The sequence below is a fragment of the Balaenoptera ricei genome, chromosome 6 (assembly GCF_028023285.1).
Source record: "Balaenoptera ricei isolate mBalRic1 chromosome 6, mBalRic1.hap2, whole genome shotgun sequence".
Lineage (NCBI taxonomy): Eukaryota > Metazoa > Chordata > Mammalia > Artiodactyla > Balaenopteridae > Balaenoptera > Balaenoptera ricei.
This window is the reverse complement of record NC_082644.1, coordinates 52,838,238-52,860,355: the sequence shown is the minus strand read 5'-3', so window position 1 is coordinate 52,860,355 and position 22,118 is coordinate 52,838,238. Positions and strand designations below refer to the sequence as shown.

The 22,118-nt window shown below is 37.0% G+C and overlaps 1 protein-coding gene across 2 annotated transcripts in view; it reads left to right on the top strand.

The window, feature by feature from the left end:
- The window catches only part of FOCAD (focadhesin), a 311,371-nt gene that overhangs the window by 199,903 nt on the left and 89,350 nt on the right, over nucleotides 1-22,118 (top strand). For both annotated transcript variants that reach the window (XM_059924644.1, XM_059924643.1), the window contains 3 exons: nucleotides 5,742-5,874; nucleotides 9,070-9,255; nucleotides 15,258-15,379. In XM_059924644.1, coding sequence (XP_059780627.1) covers nucleotides 5,742-5,874; nucleotides 9,070-9,255; nucleotides 15,258-15,379 — 441 coding nt within the window. The remainder of the gene's footprint in view (nucleotides 1-5,741; nucleotides 5,875-9,069; nucleotides 9,256-15,257; nucleotides 15,380-22,118) is intronic.

Below are 22,118 nucleotides of genomic sequence, written 5' to 3'. Positions count from 1 at the left end.
TTCTTAACTGAGATTAAGATGAGAGGACATATGGTTTAAAAGAGTCTACCCCACTTCAACCCCCAGTTTCTGATATAGAGGACCTTCCTCCGCATGGAGAATCATTACTTCCAAGACCACACCATGCATTGTTCTTCTTCTTTTTATTAATTACTGATTTTCAGTTTGGCTGTTTGAATATCTAAGAACTGAAAGTCCAGAAAATGGTCAGTATGTTCATATTCCAAACAAGTCCCTGAAGGCTAAGGGTGCAACCCATTCAGATCCCACCTCTGTTTTATAGATAGTGGCCGTGATGTGAAACTGTGGCTCACTTTCTACAAAAGCATACTTTCAACTGTTTCAAAAGTCTCTGCCAGGTAGGGACTTCTCTAGTTAAAATCTAAGATTCCTCCTTGTTGTCAGAGTTTACTCACTCTGCACCAAGGGCAGTTTGGTTTACTCACAAAACTGAAGGCTACTTGTATACCTTTCCAGTGAAAGGTGTACATGTTCTCTTTTTCTATTTGTGGAAACTTGTGAAATAATCTTTTAACAGAACATACGGTGAATTTCAAGTAGAAATTTTTTTTTAAAAAGATACAGTTTTTTAAAAAGAAAAATTTTTTAAAAAGATATTATCCACATGGTTACTTTTGTGGATTATAATTCAACTACTTTTGTAAGTACACCTTTAAATTTATTAAAGATTTCTTGTTCATTGCCGCATCAACTTAAACTGTGAAACTTGTTGAAAGAAAGCTAACAGGCTGGTAAAACAGAAGGCATTAAAGGAGTGACAGACATCAGAAGGAAGATTTAGGGTTAAACGAAACAGTACCATCTAAGGTAAGATGGAAAATGTCAATGGAGAGTAGAGCTGAACGAGGTATCATGTGAGTCAGGGATTTGAATAGCAGATTCATTAACTCATCTTTCTTGTCACTGGTTTGTTATTAGGAAGTTTTGTGGGATTGTTGATGATAGACACTTAACACTTGCATTGGTTTAGTGATTATTTATTGGACATATACTAAGTGCTAGGCTGTCTTATGAGCTGGGAATGTTGAATGAAACCATGTGTGAGGTGAACGTGATAACCACTACACTATGGAAATAAGGCCGGTGAATGAATCCATGTGTTTGTTGGTTTGTAAAAATATTACTGTTAATCACTTGAAACATGCAAGTCTAAAGTTGGTCAAAAAATTTTTGGGGGGCTTCTTTGAGGACCTGTTGATTTCAGTGTTAAAAAATAGACACGAATGATTTTTCCCCTTTAGTTTGTATTTCTTTGTCTTTTTAGCTATTTATCCTTCTCCTTTGCCTTCTTTAGTGCCCCTGACACCCCCAAAATGAAACAAAACAGAAAAACAAACCAAAAAAACTATAAAGAATTGTTTTTCTGGTAAAACAGTCAGTAATGGATAAACATTTAGGTTGACTCTTCTCTCTGACTTGGGTTCTTTAAAAAATACTTGGCTGCTTAAAAATTAAACTTTTTATTATAGAGCTCTTAAGATAGATTGTGTTGTTGATTTCTGGAGTTAATTTGAGAAGCGAGTAATATAAAAGAACTTATTATGCACCTTGGGTTGGTATTAATGTGGTGTAACCTGTTTCGCTTTGATTTAAGCGAATGTCATTGCTTTCATCAGAAGCTGTTTCTCTTTTTAAATGAATTTATGCAGATACTTAACGAGTTCCAAATAAATCCTCTGCTTATACACAAACTCCTAGATTTTCTTAGGTTGCACACACAGAAGCGTGGTTGAAAGGTTATCTGGCTCAGAAAATGTAGTAAGTAAGGCATTTTGTAGGATAAGCTTTCCAATATTCAACTTAAAGCAGATTTTAAAAGTAATTTATCATTTTATATTTGGCTCTCCCTTTAAGTTTCTTCAACAAAGCTTAGCTATAATTGGAAGGGTATAGTTGGTGTGTGTATGTGCATGCATGTGTGTGTGTGTGTGTGTGTGTGTGTGTTCTAAATAGACAGTTTTTTCCGGGATGTTTGAGTAGCTAATGTAATATAGTTAGCAACATTTTATAATTTTAACAAGTATTTTTTCATATGACTTCCCTTGATTTTCCTTAGTTGTACTCATGTTGATCTTATTCGCTTGTTGCATACAAACCAAGGGAAAAGATTGGGACTAGCATAGGGAAGCTGGAACAAATACTTCTTTAAGAGATGAGCAGAGGAGTAGGGAAATGCCATGAAACCAAAGTCTAACAGTAAGTGCTACTTGGTTCAGGAGAATCAGCTCACCTTTGAAGAAACAAAATTGAAGGTGTAATCATTCCATTATAAGTAGGCAGAGTATATCATCTATACTTAAATTACAGTACATTGGGGCTTCCCTGGCGGCGCAGTGGTTAAGAATCCGCCTGCCAACGCAGGGACATGGGTTCTAGCCCTGGTCCTGGAAGATCCCACATGCCGTGGAGCAACTAAGCCCGTGCGCCACAACTACTGAGCCTGTGCTCTAGAGGCCGTGAGCCACAACTACTGAGCCCATGTGCCTAGAGCCCATGCTCCGCAGCAAGAGAAGCCATGGCAATGAGAAGTCCACGCACTACAACGAAGAGTAGCCCCTGCTCACCGCAACTAGAGAAAGCCCATGAGCAGCAACGAAGACCCAACGCAGCCAAAAATAAATAAATAAAATTAAATAAAAAAAAATTACAGTACATCTCTAGTGTCTTTGTTCACATATATGTGTATGTAAGATGCAGACATATGTTGTTTATCACACAGCAGATAAATTAATATAGGGGTGCAGTTATGTGAATGCAAAATTAGACAACTTAAGATGGATGAACGGATCTTTTTTTTTTAAATCCCCAACCTAGTAGGTCTTCTTTAGTGGTGCTTGGAAATAGTGATGGCCTGGGTGCTGTGACTCATTGAGCAGTTAAACTGGATAGGCTAAAATGTGTGCAAAAAAGATCAGATTCCTTTTATACTACATAATTCTGGAATTGGGAGCATTGGTCATTTGGCCTAGTTCATCCACCAGCTGAGGTCCCTCTGAAGGTGGTGGCAGCTTCCGCCTCTATTTCCTATGCTTCCGCTTGTGCCGCTGCCTCTTCTGCTGCCCCTCGTCCAACCCACACTCTCCCCTCCCCTTTCCTCTCTTTCCTATCGCCTCCCTTCCTCCCTTTCTCCTTCCTTTGTGTTTAAATAACTTTACTGAGATATAATCCGCATTCCATACAATTCACCCATTTAGAGCATGCAATTCAAGTGGTTTTAGTGTATTCAGAGAACTGTGCAACTAATCACAGAGCTGCCACAATCTAATTTTAGATCGTCTTATTAGCAATCAATCCCCATTACCCCTTTCTTTCCCCCCAGCGCTAAGCAACCTTTAATCTACTTTCTGTCTTTGTAAATTTACCTGTCCTGAACCTTTCCTATAATGAAATTATATAGCATGTGTTCTTTTGTGACTGGCTTCCTTCACTTAGCATAATGTTTCCAAAGTTCATTCATGTGGAACACATATCTGCACTTCATACCATTTTATGATTGAATAATATTCCATTGTGTAGGTGTGCCGTATTTTGTTTATATGCTCATGGACATTTGAGTTGCTTCCATTTTTGCTATTAACAACTAATGTATTCACATTCGTGTGCAAGTTTTGTGTGATCATTTGTTTTCACTTCTCTTGGTCATATACCTGGGAGTGGAATTGCTGGGCCATACAGTAACTCTGCATTTCACTTTTTGAGAAACTGCCAAACTGTTTTCCAAAGGGGCTGCACCGTTTTACCTTCCCACCAGCAGTGTGTGAGCGTTCTGATTTCTCCACATCCTCACCATCCCTATGAGTTTTCATGTTAGCTTCAGTGTTTACCGCTGGCTTCCACCTCCCCGAGTCTCCTATCACTTGTGAATATGACATGCAGCAGAGCTTCCCAGTGCTCTGATGCTCTGGTGTGGTATCTGGTGTTATTCATGTAGTCTCCAGCTGTAAGCATTGTTGTCTGTTTCCCCCCATATGCTGTTCAAATATTATTTTCAATTTGTACTATGATGTGTAAAAAGTCAGGAAGCAAGGTAAACAGACCCAGAACCAACTCCTTTTTTTGAAACATTTTAGGCAACTAGGACTAGTTAAAATCTCTAAGATACCTCTTGATGATACCAAACGTGGCAAATTCCAAGTATATACACAGACCAGAGACACTCAGAAAACCCTGCTTGTCAGAACCAAAAGGTTTGCAAAGTTGCCAGGGTTTCTCTGGTGTGCGCTGATATCAACAAATGCAGGCATGCCCTCTGCGGAGCATGCATCATTGTTATTTATCTCTGTAATTATGGCTGGCTCAGTCCTCTGAGAATTAGATCCTCAAGACTGAATCAGAATTAAATCTTGTCTTGGAAAGTGGTTGGTGGTCAGGTTGCTTTCACTCCTTCACTAGTGAAAAGAACGCTAGTTATGATTGAAAGGCTTCGTCGGAGTTGAGGTTATTATACTTGAGAAACATTTTATCTCTGTTTGCTTTTATTCCCCTGCAAGAATCCTGACTCAGTGCAGTTCCTAAACGGAACAGTGCTTTGGGGACCTATGAAAAAGGCAGTCTGCAGGAATTGTTAATTATTTCTAAAAATAACTCCGGGAGCCAGGCTAATGGTAATGACTGGATTCTGGCACTTTATGGTTATAGCAACCACATTTATGTATTTTGATTTCCTCCCCTAATGCTTAATTATCTCCATGTGGGCATTATCATGGTGTGTCATTGAAAGTATTAAAAATTTAATTAATTGCTTGACAGTTATAGCTTGTGGAAACTACAATACTGGTAATCATTTTACATTTTTAATTTTTGGTTCAAATAAACCTAACTAATCACAGAGTAACCACAAAATCTTCAAATGGCAAATTAGACACTATAAAGTATAGCTACCAACTGCAGATTTTAGTGTTTTTATATTCTATAGCAACAAACTGCCGAGTCTAAAAAAAAAAGTCAACTAAAGCATTCTGTGTCTTCCTGATCTCTACTATGTATATTCTACTAGAAGACTTTAAGCTTTGTCATAGAAATATGGCTGAAATCACAAATTTTAAAAAAATGTATTCAGACAAGGCAAATATTTAATTATAAACTACGGAAGTTCAATATATTGAATGTGTGTTTGCATTTTATTGTCAGATGGTGTAAAAATTTTATTAGTTTTCTATAGTAATCATTGCTTAGGCTGGTTTATGGCGATTTTCTTACTATATTACCATTAGTTCTTTACATGGATCTGGGAGTGTATCTAATAAGATGATTAGAGTTTACCATTTAGTTAATCTGAAAATGAATAGTTTTTTTTTTTTTTTTTATAAATTTATTTATATTTATTTTTGGCTGTGTTGGGTCTTCGTTTCTGTGTGAGGGCTTTCTCCAGTTGTGGCGAGCGGGGGCCACTCTTCATCGCAGTGTGCGGGCCTCTCACCGTCGCGGCCTCTCCCGTTGAGGAGCACAGGCTCCAGACGCGCAGGCTCAGTAATTGTGGCTCACGGGCTTAGTTGCTCCACGGCATGTGGGATCTTCCCAGACCAGGGCTCGAACCCGTGTCCCCTGCATTGGCAGGCAGATTCTTAACCACTGCGCCACCAGGGAAGCCCTGAATAGATTTTTAAAATTAATTTTAATGGTCTTTTGACATTGTAGAGCAATGAGTCTAACTTAATTTTTTAAAGGACAAGGAAAAGATTTTACATAATATTTTAGTATCGCCTTCTCTATCATTTCAGATAAGACCAGAAATCCAAATTCCTGATGACCTAGATGAAGACGAGGAGGGTGATGAAAAGGACGTGGATCTTTCCATTCCTGGTTCTTGCTATCTCAAACTGTTGTCACTCACTGCTCCTTCCGTTTTACCAGGTGACTCCTATTTTGTGTCAGGGAAGCTAGCATTTTTTTAGTGATTTTAACTGTCTGATTAATTGTGCTCTTTTGTGATGTACACATATTATAGCTTACTTTAATCTTAAATACTTATTTTCTATGTGTCTTATAGGGACTGCTTGAGGTAGTATGGTGTTCAAAACACACTGAAAAATATTAGACTCAAGTAAAAATAAACTGGAAAACTAGTTTAAACAACCATTTTCACTGAAAAATTTAAATTCACCTCAAAAGTTAAATTTATTCTACAAGGCAAATTTGCAGTGGGACTTTAAGTCACTGATTCAAATGGTTCTTTAGCTTATTTATATAAGGTAAGTGAAAAGATCATTAGGATCTTCAGAAATTTCCTGGGTAGTTTCATCATTAGAAATATATTCTTCCTAAAGAAATGGTGGTACCAGTATTTGAGAGCTATACATTAATGCTTTTAAAAAATAGATTAACTTGTATGGTCGTTCAGCTTTGATATAAAGCGTACAGGACCTTGACATTTTAAAAAATTATTCTAATTATACCTAATTATTCTAATTCAATAGTAGCCAACATTTTCCCAAGCATGCGTCTATTACCGTATTCTGTCCCAAATCTACCCTGAATGTTCATGGATGTAAAAATTTAATTTCTGAAAATTAAGTTCAATAAACACAAGAAATGTCATCTTTATCTTCTCAGTCATAATCTCAGTAGCCTGTAATGTTAGAAGTTTTTATCCTTGGTTTCATCCCACATGGAGATTCCTAAGGAATTCAGCCAAGTATACACTAGTATTTCTTGCTAGACAAAGCTCCTGTCCCAAATCCTGCCTCCTTTCATTAGAGAAAACTGAATGGTGCAACTTAGACAGAATTCACCTTTTCTTTTCTGCTGATGTCTAGAACAAGCCTTAAGGACTTGTTCCCTTTTTCTTTCTCCTGTTCATCCCCACTTCCTACCTGAAGGCTCTTCAGAGTCTAGGACCTCCCCTGCAGTTAAAAAGTCCAAGGAAGAAAAAAGCCGTGAGTTATCCAAAGTTCCTCCTGTATCCCAGAATAACCTTAGAGTTCAAAGTCCTCTTGGGCGTTTGCATTCATGGTATTTTACTTTCATTTAAACTACTCTCAGGGCTGGAATTATTTGATAATCCTTAATTCTCTGAAGAGCTTGACAAGTAGACAAATTTTCATTCCTGGGTTAGTCTTCGTGCAGATGTGTACTTAATCTCTTGACATGTATCAGCTTTTACCAGAATAGGATGTCTTCTGAGAAAGCATGAAATTCTTTCCTCACAAATGCATGATTCTTAGGTCCATTCTGAAAAGTCTATATTCCTCCCAAGCTTGAAGCAGTCATACATTTGCATGTACATACAGGAATTGAAATGTATGACCTGCAGTTGGATATTACGCACACTTTTCATTTAGATGATGTGTTGATCAGGGTCTTTGCAGGAAATTCAGAGGGAGTAATTGAGAGTTTAATAAAGGGACTGCTTAAAGGTGTGTTGTCAAGGTTAAAGGAAATTCACAAGCGATGGTGAATCATCTAAGAATGGTTAATGTCCCTCAGCCTGAAGAGGGAAGGGAAGGGAGCAGTTAGGAGAATAAGAGAGAGTTTCTGTGTCGTAAGAAGCTCCTGAGTGTGGAGCAAGGCCCTTCAAAAGAGGGATGCAGACGACCTGGAGCAGTCCTGCACGAGGGTGTCTGGGGAGTACTTGCCCTCACCTCTGTTTTCACCCTGTGATCTCCTGCCAGTGTCTCCCACTGGATGAAGCCAACTGAAAGCCAGAGGACAAGGGAGTCTGATGATGCAGTTGTGAAAGGTTATTCTTCCAGGGCACAGAGTAGGCTTGAGAGGGTGGATCTGGAGGGGTACATGGAAAACATACTACACAGGTGTTCTCTGGGCTTTGAATAGAGAAGCTTTGTTGCACCTAGGAAAGTTCTATATAGGAATGACAGAACTGGGTACATAATACATGTTCCAGTGAGTACTTCTGCCTTTAATTTAATCGTGGTCATTTAAAGGAGACTTTTAGACCTATTCAGAATGAAATTCTAGTTTAGGTAGGCAGACTCTTGCTCTTTGTTCCTATAATAAGAGGCACCTGTGGTAGTTTCCTTTTTTGTTTTCCATATGGTTTGTTTAGCTTTAATTTTTGTTGTTTTTATTTCTGCATCGGGCAACCTCTAGTGGTCCTTAGGAAAATAACACTTGAATATAAACCTATAGTGCTAATCAGGTATTTTGTTTGGATACCCTATTGTCTTCTGATCCCACATTACTGCATTACCTTATAATAAGTGAAGATGTCAAGCAATAAAGAGCTTGGGCTTAATTAGAAGGAACACAAACAAAGAAATAGTGAATTAATCTTTTAAAATAAGTGTACTGATATTACTGCAGAATGATGGATAGTCATAAAGGGCCTCTCTGAAAATATCTAAATGACAGGAAGGAGCCAGTCAGGTGGACATTGGGGATTAGTGTGTTCCAGGTGGAAGGAATGGCAAGTGCAGTGGCCTTGACTTAGATATGAACTTTGTGTTATTGAGGAATGGAAAAAGGCCATGTGTGGAAGTGTGTCTTTAACACAGCTAGGAAGGAAGGTGGGTGGTAGAGATGAGGTCACAGGGAGAGTCAGGGGCTAGGTCATAGAAAGCCTTGATCACTGTCAGATGTCTTGACGTTATTCTATGTACAGTGAAAAAGCATTGAAAGATGTTAGGGAAGGAAATGACATAAAACTCTAGCTTCTTTCTGGGTAGAGGATGGTTTAGAGGAGTGGTCATGAGGAGAAGAAATCAAGAACTAGTTTTAAAATTTATCCAGATGAGGAAGAGAGAAGGTAATGACTGGGCAAGTAGCAGTGAAAATGGAGAGAAACGGATGGATTTGAGATATATTTTTAAAGGTAGATCTACAAGGACTTGCTACATATAAGGAGTGTGAGAAAGAGAGGAATTAAGAATGACTAAGTTTTTAAGCTTGAGTAACTGGGTGCCATATTCTGGTTTGGGGAAGACTAAAAAAGGGCTGGGAATCAAGAATTGTTTTTTTACTGTGTGAAATTTTACCTGAAATATAGCTAAGTTGTTGTTGTTGGTGTGTGTGTGTATGAGTTAAGAATGAATGTTTCTCTTCTAGCATACTATATTCACTTTACTTTTGGTCTCCTTTTATTTCTTTCAGCTTTGGAGGAATTTTTTACATCACTTGTGAAGCAAGAAATGGTGAATATGCCCCGTGGGGTGTATCACTCTGCATTAAAAGGAGGTGCTCGCTTAGATCAAGGAAAGACTGTAGCAGGAATCCCCAATTTTATGTTGAAAATGTATGAAACAAACAAGCAACCAGGTTTGAAACCTGGCCTTGCGGGTAAGCACAATACATAGTATCAAGGTACAGGGTTTTAATGTGGTGATTTAAGTTTCTCTTCCAAGTAGGGTATAATAGGGCATGGAAAGGCATTGCTGCTGCTGCTAACGTCTAGACACAGCTGGATAAATTACAAAAATGAATCACATTTTAAAGCCATCAGAGAACTGTAGAAAAAAAGACATAGATAAAACAAAGAATAGACTGAAATTACGGAATGGAGAGAACATTTTAGATTGTTCCCTATGGACCTGTCCCACCCCCCGGCCCCTACCCCATGGGAGATATTCACTGATTCTGGTTGTGGGCTGGGATTGGGTATTGGCCCAGGAAGAGGCCTGTTGGAGGATAGAGAAACCAGTAAAGCTTTTAGTGGTTTCATGGGACTAGGCTGATGTGATGATTAATTTTATGTGTCATCTTCATTGGGCTAAGTGATGCTCAGATAACTGGTAAGTATTATGTCTGAGTGTGTTTCCAGAAGAGGTTAGCCTTTGAATCAGTAGACTGAGTAAAGAAGATCACCCTGAGCAGTGTGGGTGGGCAACATCCAATCCATTGAAGACCTGAATAGAACAAAAAGGTAGAGGAAGGGTGACTTTGCTCTCTTTGCTTGAGCTGGGAGATCCATCTCCTCCTGCCTTTGGACATTGGTGTTCCTGGTTCTTGGGCTTTCTGACTCAGACTGAATTGCACCACAGGCTTTCCTGGTTCTCTAGTTTGCAGACAGCAGATCATGGGACTTCTCAGCCTCAAAAATCTTGGGAGTCAATTCCCATAATAAGTCTCCTCTTGCTTATCTACATATCTGTACCTATATATATCCTGTTGGTTATGTTTCTCTGAAGATTCTAGTACAGGTGACAAACTGCAGATTTTCCTCATAAGCAATTTGGTGACTTTTGAGTTTGCAATGAAGGTTAAAGAACTAGGCTGATGCTTCTGAGAGGCAGTGAAATCTCCAGTCTTGTGGTGCTTAGGAAACAAAGACTGGCTAGGAGAATGGGCCTGAAAACAAAGCACACAAGTAGTGAATTGATACTGAGATCTACAGCTCTTTTCACCTGGATGCACTTAGTAATTTTGGCCTCAGATAGAGGCTGAAATTCAGGCTTGACCTTAACAAGAGGCTGGTGCAGGAGGCAGAGAAGCCAACAGAGATCATGACATTTATGTGGTAACCTGAGTGACAAGACTGGGGACTTGAGACCCTTCAAACACACAGCCTGTTTCTCCCTTAAGATATTTGTCTAATTTTGCAGCTTTGTGGGAAGTTAAAAGCTAAACTGAAAACTTCTGAGGACAGATCCAAATCTCTGAATCTCCCATAATCTTTCTGTATTGAAGAGTCAAAGACCGATTAGACTGTCAGTTGAAAATCTTGAGGAGGCATGCCTTAGGAACAGGGTTGAACCAGAGGTAGACTGAGATTTACCAAAGCTATAGTCAAGCCTAACTCAGTTAAATCCCTCATTCACCTGAGATGATCTGTCCTTCACTCTGTCTGCCTAACAGAGGAGAAAATCCTCTGATTAAAAAAATAATATCATTTAGAATTTCTGTGGTTCTTTCATATACTGTCCAGTGAAAAAGTGCTAGACATATGAAAAAGGAAGAAGCTAGAAATGAAGGGAATATTTCATGGAGATAAAGAAGTCAGTCCATTAGAAAAGTATCACAATTCTAATCAATGTGCCAAAATAACAGAGTTTCAAACTATATGACAAAAATTATCAGAACTAACTAAATAGACAAATGCACAATAATAGCGGGAAACCCTTAGACAGCTTTTTCAGTGGTGTGATGAACAAGCAGACAAAAAAATCAAGTTCACAAAATATATGAATAATACTATGAACAAACTTCACTTAAGTGACATATGGAACATTGTATCTTATAGTGATAGAATTTGTATGCTTTTTAACTGTACATTGGAAACTTATCAAAATGGTTATATGGCAGACCATACATTTCAACAAATTTCAAGATATTGAAGTCATTGAGTCTGTCCTCTGAAAACAATAGGATTAAGCTAAACTAAATAACAAAAAGATAACTAGAATTTCTCCACTCGCCTGGAAATTGAACAGTACACTTATAAATCATCCATGGATCAAAGAAACAAATCAAAATGGAAATCAGAAAATATTTTGAACTGAATGATAATGAAAATATGCCAAATTACAACTTGTGGGATGCAGCTAAAACAGTGTTAGTAGGTGATAAAAACTCTCCAGAAAGTGGGCATAGAGGGAACCTACCTGAACATAATAAAGGACATATACAGCAAACCCACAGCAAACCCACAGCAAACATCATTCTCAATGGTGAAAAACTGAAAACATTTCCTCTAAGATTAGGAACACAACAAGGATGTCCACTCTTGCCACTATTGTTCAACATAGTTTTGGAAGTCCTAGCCACGGCAATCAGAGAAGAAAAAGAAATAACAGGAATCCAAATTGGAAAAGAAGAAGTAAAACTGTCACTGTTTGCAGATGACATGTATTGTACATAGATAATCCTAAGGATGCCACCAGAAAACTACTAGAACTAATCAATGAATTTGGTAAAGTTGCAGGATACAAAATTAATGCACAGAAATCTCTAGCATTCCTATACACTAACAATGAAAGATCAGAAAGAGAAATTAAGGTAACAATCCCATTCACCATTACAACAAAAAGAATAAAATACCTAGGAATAAACCTACTGAAGGAGGTAAAAAACCTGTACTCAGAAAACTATAAGACACTGATGAGAGAAATCAAAGATGACACAAACAAATGGAGAAATATACCATGTTCTTGGATTGGAAGAATCAATATTGTGAAAATGACTATACTACCCAAAGCAATCTACAGATTCAACGCAATCCCTATCAAATTACTAATGGCATTTTTTACAGAACTAGAACAAAAAATCTTAAAATTTGTATGGAGACACAAAAGACCCCGAATAGCCAAAGCAATCTTGAGGGAAAAAAATGGAACTGGAGGAATCAGACTCTGTGACTTCAGACTATACTACAAAGCTACAGTGATCAAGACAGTATGGTACTGGCACAAAAACAGAAATATAGATCAATGGAACAGGATAGAAAGCCCAGAGATAAACCCACACACCTATGGTCAACTAATCTATGACAAAGGAGGCAAACATATACAGTGGAGAAAAGACAGTCTCTTCAATAAGTGGTGCTGTAAAAACTGGACAGCTACATATAAAAGAATTAAATTAGAACACTCCCTAACACCATACACAAAAAATAAACTCAAAATGGATTAAAGACCTAAGTATAATACCGGACACTATAAAACTCTTAGAGGAAAACATAGGAAGAACACTCCTTGACATAAATCACAGCAAGATCTTTTTTGACCCACCTCCTAGAGTACTGGATATAAAACAAAAATAAACAAATGGGACCTAATGTAACTTAAAAGCTTTTGCACAGCAAAGGAACTATAAACAAGATGAAAAGACAACCCTCAGAATGGGAGAAAATATTTGCAAACGAATCAACGGACAAAGGGTTAATCTCCAAAATATATAAAAAGCTCATGCAGCTCAATATTAAAAAAACAAACAACCCAATCCAAAAATAGGCAGAAAACCTAAATAGACATTTCTCCAAAGAAGACATACAGATGGCCAAGAGGCACATGAAAAGCTCCTCAACATCTCTAATTATTAGAGAAATGCAAATCAAAACTGCAATGAGGTATCACCTCACACCAGTTAGAATGGGCATCATCAGAAAATCTACAAACAACAAATGCTGGAGAGGGTGTGGAGAAAAGGGAACACTCTTGCACTGTTGGTGGGAATGTAAATTGATACAGCCACTATGGTGAACAGTATGGAGGTTCCTTAAAAAACTAAAAATAGAATTACCATATGACCCAGCAATCCCACTACTGGGCATATACCCAGAGAAAACCATAATTCAAAAAGACACATACACCCCAATGTTCATTGCAGCACTGTTTACAATAGCCAGGTCATGAAAGCAACCTAAATGTCCATTGACAGATGAATGGATAAAGAAGATGTGGTACGTATATACAATGGAATATTACTCAGCCATAAAAGGGAACGAAATTGGGTCATTTGTATAGACATGGATGGACCTAGAGACTGTCATACAGAGTGAAGTCAGAAAGAGAAAAACAAATATCGTATATTAACGCATATATGTGGAATCTAGAAAAATGGCACAGATGAACCAGTTTGCAAGGCAGAAATAGAAACAGAAGTAGAGAACAAACGTATGGACACCAAGGAGGGAAAGTGGAGGTCGGGGGTGGTGGTGGTGGGGAAAAAGAAAATCTTTTGAAGTCTTATAATTTCCATTTTCAAGTTCACCCATGTCATTAAAAATTATCTGCTTTACCTGTAAAAAAAAAAACAGTGTTAGTAGGAAATTTATACCCTTAATGCATATACTGAAAAAAGAAGAAAGGAAAACAATTATAATTTAAACTTCTATTTCAAGAAACTTGGAGAAGAACAGCAAATTAAATGTAAGGAAATGATAAAGGAAGGAATAATAAAGATAGGAATAAAAATCAATGCAATAGGAAACACAGGAAATAAAGAAAATAAGCAAAGCCAAAGGTGATTCTTTGAAAAGTTTAACGAGGACTTCCCTGGTGGCGAAGTGGTTAAGAATCTGCCTGTCAGTGCAGGGGACACGGGTTCAATCCCTGGTCCGGGAAGACCCCACACGCCACGGAGCAACTAAGCCCGTGCGCCACAACTACTGAGCCTGCGAGCCATGACTACTGAGCCCGTGTGCCACAAGTACTGAAGCCCACGGGCCCTAGAGCCCACGTGCCACAACTACTGAGCCTGTGTGCTGCAACTACTGAAGCCCATGCACCTAGAGTCCTTGCTCCACAATAAGAGAAGCCACTGCAATGAGAAGCCCACGCACCACAACTAGAGAAAGCCCACGCACAACAATGAAGACCCAACACAGCCAAAAATAAATAAAAATTAAAAATAAATAAATAAAAAACGCTGCTAGTTTAAAAAAAATAAAGTTTAAGAAAATTGATAAAGCTGTTGTAAGGCTGTACAAAAAAATAGAGAAATATAGATCACCTATATCAGGAACAACAAAGGAGACATTACTTCAGGCCCTACAGCATTCAAAACATTAAAGAATATTTTGGAGAACTTTTAGCCAATGAATTTCACAGTTTAGATGAGATGTAGAAATTCCTCAAAATATAAAACTTTGCAAAACTGACAGAAGGAGAAATAGACTATATGAATAGTTTGATATGTATTAAAGAAATTGAATCTGTAACAACTTTCCCACGATGAAAACCTAGGTGCAGATGGCTTCCTTGGTGAAGTCCTCAAAAAAATTAAGGGAGAAATAACAGTGGTCTTTATAAACTTCAACAGAGAAAAAAAAAAAAAAAGAGACCATTCTTGATTGAGATCAGCATAATCTTGATACCAAGTAGAAGAAGAGAATAGTAAAGGCCAGTCTCTTCCATGAACATAGTTGCAAAAATTCCCCAAAGTATGTTAGAAAAGGGAGGAAAAAAGGGAGAGTGAATGTATGTGAGTGCAGGTATGAGGGAAAACTAGTCCACTTATGGGTAGAAACTAAAGGAACCCATATTATCAGGAGTTCACAAAGACTGACATGCACAAGCATTTCGCTTTCATTGAAGTTTGTTTTTAAAGAAAAGCTTAATAGAATTTCTAGAAGTAACAGTTCACAAAATTTAAAATAAGACATGATTTGAAATTTTCTCATTTATTTACAAATGAATAAGGCTTGTCAGTAAGTGATTGTTTCAATATGGTAACTTCTTATAGCTCTTCTTTTTTTTTATTCATAGTTAAAAATCATAATTTGCTTAGCATATTCTTTTAATTTCTAAATCTCTCTATACAGATTGATTGAATATGGATTACTGAGAACCTAATTAATGAGTTTTTCCATAAGCAATGTTTTTATTTTTTATTTTTCTTTTAAGGTGGTATGCTATTTTGTTATGATATTTCAATGTATCAGAGTAAAGATGGCAAACCATTGAATAGACTGATGGCCAATAGAGGGCGAAGTTTCAAGCAGACTTCACTTGCTCTAGTGCATGAGGTAGGTGCCTTCCCATACTCTGTAACAGGTTCTTCTTGCTTATATCTGTTTTGGGGTTTCCCTCCTTCACTTTATGCCCATGAAATTTAGTGTGTGTTTGGGAATTATTTTTCTCTTTATCATAATTAATTTAAGTGGCTTTTAAAGACAACCAGAATAGTTGAGCCAACTGAATACTAAAATATTTTGAGGTATTTCTCAAAGAAACTGGCATGCTTCCCCACTGCTCAGCCTATTAGGGAGTAGTATCTTGGAATTTGGTTTATTTCATCAGTATTTAACTTCCATATTTCAGAATAAATACCAATTTATTATTTAAAGAAATAATTTTGCCTGTTTCTTAATTGTGATCCTTTGAAAGTATGTAGAGCACCAGTGTTTATATTTTGTGAATGTTGGGAATTAACAGTAAATAATATTGTTTAGGGCAAAAAGAAAAAACCTTTGGTTTTAGTGTTTATTTAATTTTTCTTTTAGACCACCCTTTTAAAATAAAGTTACATTATTTTTTGCTTGAAATCTGATCGTTGCAGATGGTAGCAATACGAGAGGGAAGAGGGAAGTTGTAAAGCACTTGGGAAATTTGTTTTTTTGTTGTTTTTTAAAATTTTATGACAGTTACTCATTCAGGTATATACAAATTAAAATGTATGAATGAATAACAAAACAAAACATCACAACAAAGAGGTTTATTTTACATAATTTAAACGTAAGTTATATACAAATTATAGATGAAAATATATAAATTATAAAAATTTTAAAGGATATGAGGTAAAAATAGTGCTTCTACAGTATGTTTGTATTAAATCTTATTTTGAGACATAATTTATAAATCTTGGCATCACTAATTTGATTTGATTATATTCTGTGTCATACCAATTGCTACCAATTAGCATAGCCAGATTTTTTGTTTATTTGTTTTTTGGCCGTGCACGTGCACGGCACAAGGGATCTTAGTTCCCTGACCAGGGATTGAACCCGTGCCCACTACAGTGGAAGCGCAGAGTCTTAACCACTGGACTGCCAGGGAAGTCCCAGCATAGCCAGATTTTAAAGACCCACTTCTATCCTAGCCACCCATATTAGTTTTATATATTTAGTTAGAATTGAAATTATGTAAATATTTGGTTCAGAACCTTTTTTGTCTAACACAGTGTCTTTATTTAACTAAGGAGGGAAGAAAGATCTGGGGAGAGCAGTGTTTCTCTGGGAAGAAGAGAGGTTTAATTTCATGAAAGAGGAAAAAGCATAGGTAATTTCTAGATTTGTTCTCCCTAGCATATTATTTGTTGGTATGGAGAAGAGAGAGATTTGGTACCTTTTTGGGTTTTAAAGCTGTGTACTACGTGGATAACCAAATTGTTAAGTATTAATGGAAGCCTAATTTTAAAAGTACCATCAGAAAAGAGACAAAAAAAGTGCTAATGTGGAGGTAGCAGAAGACACCTAATAAATTCAGAAAATGGAATCAGAACTTATGAGGTGTACCTTAGATGTGAACAGAGAAAATATTTGGGTTATGATACTTGTTGCTTGTATTTTAGAATGCCTAGAAAATTTCAAGAGATGAGAAAAGATCATAATTTTATGAGTCAATTGGAAGACACATTAGACAGAATTCTGCTAAATCTATGGTAGGATTTTGTTTGGATTCATTTTCTGCTTACTATAATTCATTTTTTTAAAAAAGAGATAGAGAATGAGCCATGCAGTTTCTCAGACTGTCTGACAACAAATAATAAGAATTTTAAGAACTAGTTAATAAGTATAACAATTGCAATAATAATAGCTAATAACCAGCTCAGACACTTCAAAATTTGCCATGCATATATTAATTCATTTAATCTCTATCTTCACACTGTGAGGTTGGTGCTGTTAATGTGCTTGACACACGTAAGTAGAGGAGCCTGGAAATTGAACCCAGGAAGTATGATTACCCAGTTCTTGAACTACCTTGTACCATCCCAGGGCAATCAGAGAACAATTTTAAAATACCTTTGGTTTTTTTCCAGGATGACTCTAGTATTTCCTAACTCTCCTCCTTTCTTCTAGTATTTCTTTTGTTGCAGTCCCTTTGGTATTTTTCCAGCTGAAGTTTCTTCAGACTTTGCTTTGGTTCCCATCACTGCTTTGTTCTGAGTCTTTTTGTTTTTAAAAAACCTGTCATCATTGTTTCAATCTGTGTATTAATTTACCCATTGATGGACCTTTGGGTTGTTTCTACTTTTTCCAGATTATGACTAAAGCTGCTATAAACATTATCATACAGGTGTACGTGTGGACATCTGTTTTCATTTCTTTTGAGTAAATAACTACCTAAGAATGGGATCGCTAGGTCTTTTGGTGAGTGGATATAAGAAACTACCCGACTGTTTTTCTAGTGACTCTCCCATTTTGAGTCCCCATCGGCAGCGTAAGGGAGTTCTGGTTGCTCTGCCTTCCTTGCCAGTGCTCAATATGGTCAGTTTTTTAAATTTAGCAGTTCTCAGAGTGGTTAGTGGTTTCCCTTTTGTGGTTTTTAATTCGTGTTTTTTTTTTTTAATGACTGCTGATGTTGAACATCTTGTCATGTATTTATTCACCATTCATATTTTTTTCTTCCATGGAGTGTTCTGTTCTTTTGCCCATTTTTAATCCAGGTTTTTTGTTTTCAAATGAGAGTTCTTTATATATTCTGGATATAAGTTTTTTTAATTAGAAATGTGTTTTGCACATGTTTTTACCTACTCTGTAACTTGTCTTTTCATTTGTCTTTTGAAGAGAAGATCTTTAGTTTTGAAGAATTTATCAAGTTTTTCTTTTTATAGTTCTTGCTTTTTTGTCCTACCCCAAGTCTCAAAGTTTTTCTGCTTTTTTTCCCCTGTGTTTTCTTTTTTAAAAATTTTTTAAAAAATGAAGTATAATTTATGTACCGTAAAATTCACTCATTTAATGTGTGCAAGTCAGTGGTTTTAGTATATGCACAGAGTTGCGTAGCCATCACCACAATCAATTTTAGAATATTTTCATCATAATGAAAAGAAACTCTGTACCCATTAGCAGTCACTCTCCATTTTCCTCACATCCCAGCCTTCAGCAACCATGAATCCACTTTCTTTCTGTGTAGTTTTGCCAGTTTTAGACATTTTATATAAATGGAATCATGCAATATGTGGGTTTTTTTACTTAGTATAATGTTTTCAAGATTTATATGTACTATAGTATGTATCAGTAGTTCATTCCTTTTTACAGCTGAATAGTATTCCACTGTATGAATATATCATATATAGTTTATCCATTAATCACTTGATGGATCGCCTAAGTTTTCTTGTAGAAGAAGCTTTATGGTTTAAGATTTACATTTTAGCCTATGATTATTTGAGTTAATTTTTCATAAGGTATGAGTTATACTCGTTGAGTTATACCATCCTTTCTTCACCTAGGCACCTTTGTCAAAAAATCATTTGTCCATATATGTATGGGTCTATTTCTGTACTCAATTTTGTTTCATTGTTATAAGTGTGTAGACTTTCAACAAAACCACACAGTTTCACTACTGTTGCTTTATAATAAGTCTTGAAATCAAGTAATATGAATCTTCCAATTTTGTTTTAAATTTGGCTGTCTTAAGCCCTTTGCTTTTCCACATAAATTTAATTTATTTATTTATTTATTTTTGGCTGTGTTGGGTCTTCGTTGCTGTGCACGGGCTTTCCTTAGTTGCGGTGAGCGGGGGCTACTCTTCGTTGCGGTGTGTGGGCTTCTCATTGCAGTGGCTTCTCTTGTTGCAGAGCAAGGGCTCTAGGTGCATGGGCTTCAGTAGTTGTAGCACTCAGGCTCAGTAGTTGTGGCGCGCGGGCTTCAGTAGTTGTGGTGTGCGGGCTCTAGAGCTCAGGCTCAGTAGTTGTGGTGCATGGGCTTAGTTGTTCCACGGCGTGTGGGATCTTCCCGGACCAGGGCTCGAACCCATGTCCCCTGCATTGGCAGGCGGATTCTTAACCACTGTGCCACCAGGGAAGCCCCCCACATAAATTTTAAATCAGCTTTGAGAAGCTACAAAAAGAGCCTGCTGTAATTTTAAGTAGAAATGCAAATTGAATTTGTAGATCAATTTGGGAGAGAATTGACATCTTAATAATATTAAGTTTTTCAACCCATACACAAGGTATATTTCTCTATTATCTTAGATCAATGTTTTATTGTTTTCTTACTACAAATCTTGCACATATTTTGTTAAATTTAATAAGTATTGCATATCCCTAAGTATTTTTATGCTAGTGCAATTAGACTGTTTTTTGGTTTGTCTTAATTTCCAACTGCTCATTGCTAGAATATAAACATGTAATTGATACTTTTTTATGGCCTTACTAAACCCACTTATATATTCTTGTAGCTTTTTTGTAGATTCTTTTTGTTTTTCATTGTAATGTTGTCTATGAATAGAGATTGCCATACTGTTTTTCTCTTGGATCTGTATGCCTTTGATTTCTTTTTCTTGCCTGATTGCACTGTGTAGGACCCTTTGGTGTGGTTGAATAGCAGTGGTGAGAGCAGAAATTCTTATATTGTTAACAGTCTTGGGGGAAAGCATTCAGTGTCTTAACATTAAATATGATGTCATATTTAGTTTATTTTAGTGTAGAGATTTTGTAGATATCCTGTATTAGGTTGATGAAGTTTCCTTTTATTCCTAAATTGCTAAGGGTGTTTATTACAAATAGATGTTGAATTTTGTCAAATGTTTTTTTCCCTACATTTATTGAAATGATTGTATACTTTTTTGGTTTGTTGATAAGATGAATTATTTTGATTGATTTTCTAATGTGAACCAAATCTGCATTCCTAGGATAAACTCCACTTGATTATAATGAAGTATCCTATTTATTTATTGCTGAATTTGATTTGCTAATAATATTTTGTTAAGGATTTTTGCATCTTTGCACCTATGAGGGGTATGGTTCTGTAGTTTCTTTGTAATACCTTTGCCTGATGTGTTATCAGGATAATGCTATCCTAATAAATAATTTTTCCTAAAATGGACAGTAGAATTTTCTAGTGAAAATTCTGTGCTTGGAGTTTTCTTTAGGAATGTTTGTAACTATGAATTCAATTTATTTAATACTGAAACTATTTATCTATCCACCTATCCCTACTAATCCTTAAGTGGGGATTTGGGTGGCACAGCATACATGACAATTAGTGTGTCTCCCTCCTTTTTTCAAAAAAAATTAATTAATTTATTTATTTATTTTTGGCTATGTTGGGTCTTCGTTTCTGTGCGAGGGCTTTCTCTAGTTGCGGCAAGCGGGGGCCACTCTTCATCGCGGTGCGCGGGCCTCTCACTACCGTGGCCTCTCTTGTTGCGGAGCACAGGCTCCAGACGCGCAGGCTCAGTAGTTGTGGCTCACGGGCCTAGTTGCTCCGCGGCATGTGGGATCTTCCCAGACCAGGGCTCAAACCCGTGTGCCCTGCACTGGCAGGCAGATTCTCAACCACTGCGCCACCAGGGAAGCCCCTCTCTCCTTTTTTAAAGTGTAAAATTTATAAAATCAAGGAGTTTGTTTTGGTCATGTGTCGTTCCAGTGCTTAGTATTCCTGGCACATAGTAGACACTTTGTAAATGATTTTCATCCTTTTGAAACTTGGATGTGTCCTATACTTTATATGTGCATTTAGTGGGATCGTTTCCTTTTTCCAGAAATGTTGCTATTAAATTGATGGTGAATCTAATAATTGTTGAGGTCTTACTAAGAAATGACATTATTGTCATTTGAACAAGCTATTATATACTGTTGGTGTTGTTATTCATTTATATGGTTTAGCCTCCCCTCTCTGCCAGAGGTTACATATACCTATAGGATATTCTATGGCCCTAAGGCATACAACTATAGATGGGTGAGTGAGTGAATGAATGGATAAAAGAACTTGGTTTTGAATGTCCAAGTGCTCTGCTCTTCATATTTTGAAGTGTATTTTGCTTTATGTAATTGTCAATATTTCTCAATAACTGTGTTAGTTAAATCAAGTATTTTCAGTGTCATGGAGAACTAGCTATTTAATCTGAGATGAACTCTTTTGGAAAGCATTATATCCCCTTCTTTCTAAAAACTGTTTTTGTTTTTCATTGACTCTTCTTAAAGTGAAAGTCTCCCACGTTATACTTTCAGAAGGTTCACAGATCCAAGTCTGATTTGGGTTTGACCTGACCTACCAGGAGCAGTTCTGTATAATCACTGTCCTGTTTAGATTTCTCTAAAACTGAAGTGCCCTCTCTCTCTTTGCTCCTTTGAACAGGGGACAACCAGGGGTCATTTCAGATCTACTAGGGCTTCTCCAAGCTCAGGTGACTGTCTTCCTCTGCCCTGATTTATAACTACTTCTCATCCTGAGACTAACTTGGCTCCTGTTGATGAGGAAGCCGAAGGTGAATGACAGTTTCTTTCCCTGAAAGTTGCTGCCTGTTTTGTCATCCTTTGGCATTTCTAACGCTGACATGATACTCTCACCTAAATTGGATGACACTGATTTGTCCCTGGATGAGAATGGCAGCCTTGCTTCATTATTTCCTCCATCTTTGGGCACATGCAGATTTTCCTGATCCTGCCGCTGCTACCCAACCATATTTCTGCCTCAGCATTAGGTAATGAGCTCTTTTTCATTTTTATTTCAGAGAAGCCTTTATCAGGCTTATTGGCGGCACTACTCTGAATGAAATCTTTTTTCTTCTTTCTTTCTTTTGAAATTGATCATCATTTGATTT